The 11,742-nt window shown below is 31.2% G+C and overlaps 1 protein-coding gene and 1 long non-coding RNA gene across 3 annotated transcripts; one reads left to right on the top strand and one right to left on the bottom strand.

Annotated features, from left to right (window-relative positions):
• The first annotated feature begins 2,484 nt into the window (after positions 1 to 2,484).
• Positions 2,485 to 4,287, top strand: LOC129908221 (uncharacterized). 2 transcript variants are annotated; one of them, XR_008771236.1, is made up of 3 exons: positions 2,485 to 2,582; positions 3,984 to 4,020; positions 4,076 to 4,287. XR_008771236.1 is itself a non-coding variant. In XM_055984583.1 (3 exons), exons 1-3 carry the CDS (start codon positions 2,697 to 2,699, stop codon positions 4,223 to 4,225), a joined length of 276 nt encoding a protein of 91 aa, XP_055840558.1. In that variant the 5' UTR covers positions 2,668 to 2,696; the 3' UTR covers positions 4,226 to 4,287. The 2 variants fall into 2 exon arrangements, 1 of the variants encoding a protein (XP_055840558.1); XM_055984583.1 differs by lacking the exon at positions 2,485 to 2,582 and adding an exon at positions 2,668 to 2,785.
• Positions 4,288 to 7,116: 2,829 nt separating this feature from the next.
• Positions 7,117 to 7,588, bottom strand: LOC129912746 (uncharacterized). The gene is made up of 2 exons (XR_008771901.1): positions 7,389 to 7,588; positions 7,117 to 7,333 (listed from the first exon to the last, which is right to left on the bottom strand). It is a non-coding gene; the product is annotated as an uncharacterized LOC129912746 (long non-coding RNA).
• Between the last annotated feature and the right edge of the window lie 4,154 nt (positions 7,589 to 11,742).

Below are 11,742 nucleotides of genomic sequence, written 5' to 3'. Positions count from 1 at the left end.
CCCCTTGCGTCCATGTAGTTTTCAATTTATTCTGTGAAATTTACTCATGTTGTGCGGTTCAAAACGTACGGTATATGGTTAACGAAAGTAAATGAATTGCGCATAAAATGTGCGATATGGTCATTTTATGAGAATTGTGTGCGCTTCAGCACTAGTAGTAGCAAAATGGAACTTGCAGGGTTGCTACAAAGCTCAAAAGTTAGCTGAGCTCAGCTCACAGCTCAGCTCAAATTTTGAGCTATGTACCATAAGCTCAGCTCATTTGAGTTGGGGCAAATTTTTTTTTTCGAAGAATCCCCCAATCTTTGAACGCTCCTGGAAGCTAAACCGCTTGAGAGCAATTTTTGGGAGTGATGCCAAATGATAGCTTGTGTCATGGGCCTACGCTTTGCACATTGTCAGATTTTTAAAAAATCGCCTTCCATGTTAAACCGCCACATCATGCTTATTTTTTCAGAATCGTGCCTATTTTTTTTTACTTTTAAGTTCTCCCGGTTTGACAACGCGTGGACCTACAGGGATGGGAGTTGTACCCAAATGTAGGTTAGAGTCCCCGCTACCTTTTGGCATCAAAAATTTTATTTTCATTTTCTTCAAAATTCCGCGATATAGGCGTTGAAACGCTTTGATCTAGAGACAGGGGAGAGGTGCCATATGAAAGCTTATATTCTCAGCTACCCGATAGTGGTATAATCCGGTTTTTCGATTTTTTTCAAAATTCCGAGAAAATCATGTTTGAAAGTTGGGGTAAAATTTTTTTTCGAAAAATCCCCGAATCTTTGAACGTTCCTGGAAGCTAAGCCGCTTGAGAGCAATTTTTGGGAGTGATGCCAAATGATAGCTTGTGTCATGGGCCTACGCTTTGCACATTGTCAGATTTTTAAAAAATCGCCTTCCATGTTAAACCGCCACATCATGCCTATTTTTTCAGAATCGTGCCTATTTTTTTTTTTACTTTTAAGTTCTCCCGGTTTGAGAACGCGTGGACCTACAGGGATGGGAGTTGTACCCAAATGTAGGTTAGAGTCCCCGCTACCTTTTGGCATCAAACATTTTATTTTCATTTTCTTCAAAATTCCGCGATATAGGCGTTGAAACGCTTTGATCTAGAGACAGGGGAGTGGTGCCATATGAAAGCTTATATTCTCAGCTACCCGATAGTGGTATAATCCGGTTTTTCGATTTTTTTCAAAATTCCGAGAAAATCGTGTTTGAAAGTTGGGGTAAAATTTTTTTTCGAAAAAATCCCCGAATCTTTGAACGCTCCTGGAAGCTAAACCGCTTGAGAGCAATTTTTGGGAGTGATGCCAAATGATAGCTTGTGTCATGGGCCTACGCTTTGCACATTGTCAGATTTTTAAAAAATCATCTTCCATGTTAAACCGCCACATCATGCCTATTTTTTCAGAATCGTGCCTATTTTTTTTTTTACTTCTAAGTTCTCCCGGTTCGAGAACGCGTGGGCCTACAGGCATGAGAGTTGTACTCAAATGTAGGTTAGAGTCCCCGCTACCTTTTGGCATCAAAAAATTTTTTTTTTCATTTTCTTCAAAATTCCGAGATATAGGCGTTGGAAGTTGGGGCGCTCACTTTCAGCTCAGCTCAAATGAGCTAAGCTATGGTACCTAGGGAGCTGAGCTAAAATGTGAGCTTTTTGCAACCCTGGCAACTTGCCACATGGAAATTACAACATGCAACTTGCCACATGCAACTTGCCACACGCAACTTGCCACATACAACTTGCCACATGCAACTTGCCACATGCAACTTGAAACATACAACTTGCCACATGCAACTTGCCACATTACCCATGTAACTTGCAACGTGTTGTGTGTTTTATGTTTGCCGTACTGCGGCGTACTGCATTTTTAAATACTAAAGTACTGCCTACTATAAAGGTGAAACGACAGCCCTGCTACCCAGGGTGATCGCGTCATAATCCCTTTGACATTCTTGTCAAAAAGTAAATTTTCATACCCACCCTCCCATAAGAAGTATAACTTCAAAAATTAAGTAAAACAATTAAAATCAATTTTTAAAATATATTTATCGATCTCATAATTTTATCATGCCACATGGTACTGTTAAAATATCATCTTTTCTGTCTGGCTAGGGAAACTTTTGATGCGTATACAATTTAATTTTTTGATATTTAATACTTTTACTTTGAACAATTTTCATATAAAAACTTAATGATCCATGGCTCATGCAAATTGGAAGTAATTCCTTTATATTTTCTTGCAAATTGCCTACTGAAGCTGTCTGGGAAATCAAATTAATGGAAAATAAGGTAAGAAAATATACAGCTTCCCTTATTTTCTTCTCAAATCCCAATTATGAAAGCTTCTGATGAAATCGAGTGTTTTACTCTATATTCACGACTTAAATTGAATGAAATTCATTCGAGTGAACATAGTCACCTAGAGTCATTGAAGTGGAATTTATTTGCAATTTAGGTGGTGCGGCGAGGAGACGGTGTTTGAAGATCGAATAACTTTTATTTTAAATCAAAAAATTTTATTTTTACTCAGAAAAAGTTTTTTAAGTAAATCAAAGGAAGGTCGTCTGTCCTAATAAATTAGGTATAACAAAATATCAAATTTTCTGTACGACTTGTAGATTGAGTTTTTTGTGTAAATTTTAAATTCTATGTAAATAGTACAAAAATAAATATAATACAATAAATTGTGATACTCATGAAACTTGGCAAAAAGTTACTTGCAAAGAAGCATCAAAAGGGTCTAGAAAATTCTTTCGGGTTTCTATCAGGCGGCGATTTTTGGAGGTAGGGAAGTCAATAAAACCTAGAAAATATAATCATTTTTACCGACTTCCAAAAAGGAGGAGGTATTCAATTCGTCTGTATTTTTTTTTTTTATGTTTGTTACCTCATAACTTTGGACGGAGTGAACCAATTTTGTATTGGAAAGCTGGTGCCTGCAGTGTGGTCGACAGACGAATTGAATACCTCCTCCTTTTTGGAAGTCGGTAGTAATCTTTTTTATCAAAAAACAAAACCGACTTCCATGGATCAAAACAGGGTTTTATGGTTTTTCCAATAGTTCCTATAGCTATAACTGAACGAAATTGAAATGGGACCACATTGCAGCCACTAGCTTTCCAATACAAAATTATCAAAATTGGTTCACTCAGTCCAAAGTTATGAGGTAACAAACATAAAAAAAAAAAAAATACAGGCGAATTGAATACCTCCTCCTTTTTGGAAGTCGGTAAAAATAGCATAAACTTTTAAATCATGTACCCACAAGAAAATATACGTAAAAATGTAAAAAAATTTATAAAATTTCTTTATTAAAAAAAACCATCTATTTAGATGATTTAATCTTCAAAAGAAGGGTGGGGTGAGAAGAAAAAATAAAACATTTTTTAGCTACATAGTTACAATAACATATATAAATTAGAGAACTCTAGAAAAATATTTTTTTTTATATTTTTTAAAAAGAAAATTTATTGAAAACAAAGTTTAAAAAAGATCATTGAATAGTTTCAAAGTAAAATACATCCAAAAATGTGTTCTTTCAATAATACACAAATTGTTTTTGTAAAAATATCACTTTTCAAGTATTACGTTATTCACAAGAAAATAACAAGGTACGAAGTTTTGCTGGGCAATTTCTAATTCGTGCTTAGCACACCATACAACACATAGTTTTTTTTGATACCGAAAGACTATCAGTTTCATTTCATTTCAAACAGATATTTTGTTAATTAATAATTTTTCGAAGAAAAGATTTATTTAATGTATCGCGCTTAATTGAACATTTATTAAAATTAATATCTTTTTATTTGTATTGATTTCTTATTTTAAATAAATTCAAATGAAATATTGCATTTCCTTAGAAAAACTATGGGCTATGAAGCGTAGGTACGTTTGAATGCAATCAACTATTAGAATCAGCAATATAAATGGAAGAAATTTTTTATATTTATTATTAGTTTCTTTTGATAAATTGCATTTACAGGTCGACAAAGTTTTACTACCCCAAAATGCTGAAATATGTAAGTGGTATTCAATTTTCTTTCTAGTATCTTATTAAAATGTATTATTGTTTAGCTCGTTCTGTTTGTGGCAGTCCTTTTCGCTATGGCAGCTGCTGTTCCATTTCCTGCTCCTGGTCCTCTTCCGGAACCGGTTCCTGAACCTGTAGCTAGATATAGAGGTCATGGTAGAGGATATGGAGGACATGGAAGATATTATGGATAATTAAAACATGTTCGATTGTTCATCTTTATTTTTTTTTAATCAATAAAAATGTTGACATGTAAGAGCATTTGTTAATTAATTTTTTTTGTAGTGTTTCTTAGAAACAAAGAGTTATGCAGGTATTTCTATAAAAAAAATTCTAGTGATTTGAAATTAAGAAGTAATTTAAAATTGTTTCGCATAAGTGACTTCATTTGATTTTTGGAGCAGCTTTTATCAGTGCCAGGAACTAAACTTGAAAAAGTGCTATAGGTAGAAAACCTGAACATGCTGGCTGGGTTTTTGTATTAACCCTAGTTTTCATTTTGGAAACACGTATTTATTATTCTTAGCACACTGTAAGGTATCCAGGACCGGACCTACCATATGTGCAAGATGTGCAAATGCACAGGGCGCAGAGATACAGGGGCGCATACTCTCAAAAACACTACACTTATATGCTATCTTTTAATATTAGCCTGTTTTCAATACCTAATTTTAGATAAATTTCTATATCTACTAGTTCAAATTCAAACACATTTATAAACATGCAAATAACAACATTGTATTATTTCGTATAGAAAAATTCCTTAAACCTACATCAACGCCAATAAAAACAATCGAACTATGTACCTTCATATGGGCAAGTTCACTCGAAAATCTCTATAGAAAAAATATGCTCACTTCTTTTTTCCCATACAATCGTCTGAGTAGTAACGTGCAACTTTCTATTTCTATGACATAATTTTTTTCTAAGCGAGTTGAACAAACTTCAGAACAAACAATAAATTGGATCGTAAAAATAACAGTTTGCCACAGTTGTGCCAAAAACTTGACCAAATTTTTACGGAGCTCTAACGGTTCCTTTGCATTTCACGGATCATTGAGATAGAAATTTGTGGGCATGTGGTCCATAAAACTTTGTTTTTGAATGAAAAAGCAAACGAATATGTAACTTTGAGAATTCAGTTTTTTTCAATTTTTGCTTTATGAGGTATGTACTGTATAATCTTCCCCTAAACATAGCAAAATTGTCTTCTTTGAGCTCAATGCAAAGGGTACTTTTGCTAACAAAGTTTTTGATGAAAGAATGTCATGTCCAAATCCACGATTTAAAGTGAATTTTTCAAAATGACAAAATGCGTCTATTTTTTTATTGCATTTTTTCTCCATTTGTGGTAAATTTTGAATAGTATAATAATATTTTTGTGTTTTCATATTTTTTAATTTATAGTTTCCCGCGAAAAATTCAGTTCTTCAACGATTTTTTAACAGACACACCGAAATTATGACTTGCAAAAGAAGATGCACTAATTTCAATGTTAAGTTCCGCCGTTTTGCCCAATTTTTTACAAATTGGAGCCTTAATAAGTCTGTCAGTTCTAAACGTGCTTGAAACACGTAAAATGCATTACTTTACCTTACCAACGTTGAAAAAGAAAGTTTGTCAAAATACTTTTTTCCCTCAAAAATTAGCACTTTTTATACAAAAAATGCAGCCACGAAGCATAATATCATCTAGGTATATGACTGACATTGATCATCATGAGTTTCACCCAGGGTTCGGACTTTACTTCGATCGAAGTAGATTTACTTCAGTTTTGGGAAAAAAATAATAACTTCCCTACTTCTCTTTTTCAGGATCTACTTCTATTTCTTGATTGAAAAATTTTTTTCAAATAATAAATTTAGAGAAAGGGATTTAACTTCAATTTTAAATCTGGTCGAGGCATTGAGAAAAAAAGCTCAACTGAAATTTCAAAAGAATGAAGGTCAATTATTCTTCGAATTCAAGATATAAATAAAGTTTATCAAAGTAATTTTGACTAATTTTGAAGAATTCCTGATGAAAAATTTGTTAGATTATGCTAAATTAATCGTTATTACGGTGACCATCCGTCCTGGTTTACCCGCACAGAGAAAAAATAAGGCAGGGATGACTGTGCTTCTGGTATATTTAACTTTATTTCTGGTATATTCAACTTTATTCTGATTAAATATACTAGAAGTAAAGTTATCCCTGGCGTTATGTTTTCTCCGTGCGGGACTGTCCCGTATTTCTATAGCTTGTCCCGGGTTTTTATTTAAGAAACCCGGGACGTAAAGTGTCCCGTATTTTGAAATTTGTCCCGTGATTGTCCCGTATTTGTAAATTCCCTGATTTTTTTATTCAAAATTTTAATTACTTTTTAAGGAAAACAAGAAAACAGTGGTTGGAAAATAAAAGTTTTTCTTATTTTCCGGATAAAAGCAATAAAAATATTTTTTAGAAGTTATTAACAGAACCTATTATAAAACCGTTTTCTTCATGTCTGACTTCCTTGTGAACGTTTAAATGATTTCAACGAAAAATTTCCATACAAATCGTTAAAGAAATCTAGACCTCAAAAAAGGAAAAAATATGAAGTCATTTTAAAAAAAATATTTTTTTTTTTTGAAAAATCGAGATTTTTAAAACGATCCAACGAATCTTTAATTGTCCCGGGTTTTGCTCCTAGAAATATGGTCACCGTAGTTATACCCCAAAGCACCGTTACAACCACTAGATGAGAAAGGTTTTTTTAGAAAAGATCATAATAAAATAAGTATAAAGAAAAATAATTTTGTTGAAAAATAATTTGTTTAGAATACATTTTTGTAAATAAATTTAGTTTAATTTTGAAATCTACTTCCGAAATTTTGGATCTACTTCACTTTTTTTTCAAACTTGCTTCGAAATTTTGAAACTGAAGTCCGAACTCTGGTTTCACCATAATATACTTATTAAATAACCGTCTACTTTCTTATTTTATGTTTAACGGTTACAGATTATTCTCATCAATTAGAAAAATGTTCATTTTGTCAAAATACTTTTTCCGACCATTGTAGAACAAATCTCAAACAAAGCTGAATATATAAAAAAATACCAAAAATTGCTATGGAGATATTTTGTCCTTTATTAAACAATTATTGACAATTTCAGATTAAGTATTTTTTTGTACTCAATTATCCAATAATTGCTCCATAAGAGGGAACAACGGCAATCCTGGCCCCAAGTGCTGGTATTCCATAAGCAGTGTATCCAATTAAAGGATCAGGCTGTGGCTCAGCAGCAGCAATTGCAAAAAGAACAGCCAAAACGAGGACAAACTATGAAAGAAGATTACTATTAAAATGTTGGAATTTATTCATAAGGCAAACTTACAATATAATTTAACATGTTGATTTATGGAATTATTTAGCTTTCAAACTTGTTAACTCAGCAGATTGATGATTAACTATAAAAATTATTAAAATTTCTTCATATTTATACGAAACGAAAAGTTCTATTGATTCATTTTCAGATCAAAATGTTCCAAATGAATACGCTTCACTCTTCACAGCGTATAACTTTTGAAGAAGCACTTTGACTGACTGATTGCCTAATGCCTATTATGTATTATTATCAAATCATTCATAGGTACTTTTTAACAGAAAAAAATAGGTACATACATATATTATAGTTTAAATTGAGAAAATTTGAAAACGAAAAAATTAAAATAATAACGATTGAAATGGAAAAGCTAAGTAAATTGCAATAAACTACTATTGCAAAGAAAAACAATAAAAACGCTGACTGGATTAGACAGGCCCATTGTCAAAGAAAATGTCCTTCAACCTTCACAAAGGATAACCAGAAGTTTTTCATTCGCAGAAAATTTTCTTCAGTTTTTCAATAATTGACTTTTTTTTGCTTAGTTTTCAATACCTACTCGTAAGTTCATTGTAAACAAAAAAATAAAAATCAGGTATATCCTTTCAACATATCGATTTTATTCACAAATATCCTTAGAATAGGAGATGTATGTATGTAGGTGCGGCTTTGTTTTCAACGCTATATTTTATCCGGATTCACCTTGAAACGCAGCGTCCCATGCATGAGAGAAGGAGAAATCTATGAGTTCATTCTTCATACTGGCGAGTAGAAAGCAATCAAAATAAGTTCCCTGGTTTTGGCTTTTGGCCTTCAAAGACTTTATGTATTGTTTTCATGTTCGTTATTTTCAAGTAAATCTTCCGAAAAAAAAAAATAATGTTTTGTTCTTAAGCCATCCTTCATAAATCTTTTGATATGACATCTTATGCTTTTATTGATTCGGTTGTGGCGTTTTGTGAAGATAGTAAACATTAAACATAAAACATAGACGAACAAAACGCACCAGTATTGACTATAAGTCGCATCTCGCACGTATAGTTGAGTTTAGATATTACTTGTTTTTAAAGATCAAGGTCCTTCTTTTTAATTTTTTTATTACTACATTGTTAGGTTGCCCGTAATAATTTGGAAAAATAATCTATCCAATTCTCAAAAGATCCGATAATTCTGCATTCTACAAAGAATAATGAAACTAAAACTTTTGCAATGGCTCAAGGTAAAACGTTAAAAACGTTTTTTGTTTTGTCATTAAATCTCGACTTTGAAGAACATTGAAAAAAAAAAAAAACAAATTATGCAGTTTTGCTATATTTAAAAAGATCTGCAAAACGATCTATGTAGGCCCCGAGAAAAGTATTTTAAAATTTTGTGGAGGTAATATAAATTTATTTATAAAAAAACCCTCGTGGTTAATTTGTTTGATGAAATTTTTCTCAAACATTGAATTTGACAGTTTTGGTTGACTCTTGAATAAATATATCTCGAGCGGTAGATCTTTTATATTTTTTTGTTTGTATGCGTGACTTTTATAAATCAAACTTTTTCTTTTTAGTTGCCTTCACATGATATCACTACGCCACACAGTGGATCGAAGCTGTGAGAAAGTGGGGCTGTAACTTTTGATCTAATGAACGGATTTTAAAACGGTTTTCGCTATATTGCTTCTTGAAATTTACAGAATTGAATTCAGTAAAAAAATTACAAAAACTTTTTAATTCTTTAATTTTGTTTTTACCTAAAATATCAGTTAGCATACAAAAATTACCAAATCCTTATTTTACTACACAGAAAATTATTATTTTACATTGTTGTCTCATTTATTAATTAAAAAAAAGCGTTAATTTTGTTTAACAGTCTTTTAAAATACTGTTAATTTTCAAAAAAAAAAAAACTTCTTATAGATTCATAATAATGAAATTTTATATATTTTTTAAACAATTTTTTTTAACAAAAAACTGGATTAGTAGTTATCTATCTTAAGTTTAAATTTTTCAAAAAACCGAAAAAAAATACATTTTATTTTCAAACAAGAAACAATTCAAAAGAACAAATTTTTTGTAAGACAATTTTTAATTCGAAGCCACCAATTTGTTTTTTTCTTATTTTAAGCTTACTTAGTACGCTGCTTAAGCGAAACGAAAATGTTTCTAAGTCTCCAAAGTCAATAGCGAAAGTCAATAAATAAAAATTCACAAGGCGCAAATTTCTTTTGGACCAAGAAATTTGACCTGAACAAATCGGACTTGTAGTAACTCAAAATTTTTTTTGCGTGAGGTGACATCATATTTTACACAATAACTTTATATTTATATAGGAACTTGATAAAAAAATTATTTTTTTTTACAATTTGGAACAGTTTGTAAATAAACAGTTTTTCTCTGATTGAGCGAGAATTTTTTTTTTGAGTTACTACAGTCTTGTAATACTACATAGTGCGAAATATTACTGAAAAATTATTAAAGACTCTCCAAGTATTCAAGTACAGGTAAGAATGTCATTTGCCAAACTGTTGTGCTGTGAAAAGAAAAGTATAAGAAATTTTTTCTTTCTGCTGTTTTTGATTGAAAATTTCCGTTTTGCTTCAGCAGGATAATGGGCTTTATAAATTGAAATGTAATATTTTTTTTTTTTTTGAAAAATTTAGGTTTTATTTAAATTGCTACTTTATAATCCAGATTTTGTTATAAAATACATAAGTACATACCTATGTACGTATATAAAATTTCATATATGTTCGTTCATTTGTTGATCGATCTGACAGTGCTTTACTTATGGCGTTTTCGATTGGCAGTCCGGAAGCGTCCGGAATCATTCTGAAAGCGTTTTATTCGTACAAAACTGACAGTTTTGTGTGAATAAAATTTTGTCAGAATGATTCCGGACGCTTCCGGACTGCCAATCGAAAACGCCATTAAAAAGAAAAAACTTAAAAAATTATTGTTTTTGACATTATGTATTCAGTAGTTCTAGTTATATTCTTGCTTTTAACTACCCCATGCCACTTTTAGCTATAGCTAAATAACACCAAGCCTTCCCTTTGCAGATTGGAAAAAATACTATCTTAAGGGTTAAATTTACAAAGATGGTGCTCTAAAAAACGGGGTCGAATTCGGTCGGATCCAAAATCTAAAAAATATTACACTCAAAATATTAAGCTTTCATTCTAGACTACTTAGAAAGCTTGAATATGCATATGTAAGCATTTTTTTAAAAGCCTTTTCAAAGTTAAGTAAAATTTGCAAAAAAGGGTTATAGAAAAACGTGTTTGAGAATTATTTCAAAATATAATTTTGTGATTTTTGTCTTAAATATATATTTTAGATATCATCATCTAATGAAAAAAATTTACTTCAAGAAGAAATCTTAAAAAATGAGCCAGATATAAGAGTATTAAAATTGCTAAGAAAAACATCATAATTATGTTTTATTGTGAAATAGCCCCCACTTGAGACTCTGTAGTCGATCCACTGTGCGCCATCCATGTGCAAACTCTTTCTTACGAAATTATTTTAGGAAAATATGTAGGTACCGTACCTACCTATGTAAAATATTTATTTCTCAGCTATTATAGCGATCATATCCACAATAAAACCAACAAAAACACCTATATAATATACGCACTTAAATTTTAGAGTATAATTAAAAATGAAATACAAGGGTTTTAACTCTAAAAGTAAGAAAGTATGCATTAATTTTGAGCAGGAGTGTACTGAAATTAATTACTGCAGGTAGCAGGGGCGTATACAGGTTTTCTTCTTGGGGGGGGTCATGCCAAAATTTTTTTTACAAAAGTTTTGGTAGTAGGCATAAACTTGAAAATGTGCTATTTAAATTAAAAATATTAAAATTTGTTTGTTTTGCATTTCGAATCGAACAGTTCCGAAGAGTTCTAAGAATAACCAAACAAAAACGTTGTGTGATTCGTTTGCTTTTATTTGTTTAGCCTTAAATCTTCACCAATTAAGACCATCCTGTCCTTAAAATACAGTGTAATGTACAAGTACTTCGATTGAATAATTTGCCTTTAAACAACTCTGCATTGTTTTCCGATAGTCCAGAATTATTTTACAAGTTTAAATAAAATCTTTTTAGTTTAATAACACTGATAACTTTCGAATTAATTGTCTTCCTAACCTCAGGCAAACGAATCGCAAGGTTTTGCAAAAAAAAAAATTGCATTTGAAAATACATTTTTTTTTTTAATTTTGTTTTTTTTTTTTTCTTTTAAGACGATACAGGATTCAAGTACCTCTGTCAAAATAGTAAGGACAAAAAAATATTTTTGGCGTAACAGAAAATATTAAACAAAATTATGCTATACTCTGTCCGATAAAAATTGGCAGTACAGGGAAGGTAGGGCATT

The sequence above is a fragment of the Episyrphus balteatus genome, chromosome 2, assembly GCF_945859705.1.
Source record: "Episyrphus balteatus chromosome 2, idEpiBalt1.1, whole genome shotgun sequence".
NCBI classification, from domain to species: domain Eukaryota; kingdom Metazoa; phylum Arthropoda; class Insecta; order Diptera; family Syrphidae; genus Episyrphus; species Episyrphus balteatus.
Note: the sequence above shows the minus strand (reverse complement) of the source record. Positions and strands in the feature narration are given on the sequence as shown.

What these genes read in the sequence shown, in the direction of transcription:
- LOC129908221 (XM_055984583.1), top strand. Translation starts at nt 2,697, where the DNA reads ATGAAACTTGGCAAAAAGTTACTTGCAAAGAAGCATCAAAAGGGTCTA. An exon ending in TCAGGCGGCGATTTTTGGAG is followed by an intron (nt 2,786 to 3,983) that starts GTAGGGAAGTCA and finishes TTGCATTTACAG; the next exon opens with GTCGACAAAGTTTTACTACC. An exon ending in ACCCCAAAATGCTGAAATAT is followed by an intron (nt 4,021 to 4,075) that starts GTAAGTGGTATT and finishes ATTATTGTTTAG; the next exon opens with CTCGTTCTGTTTGTGGCAGT.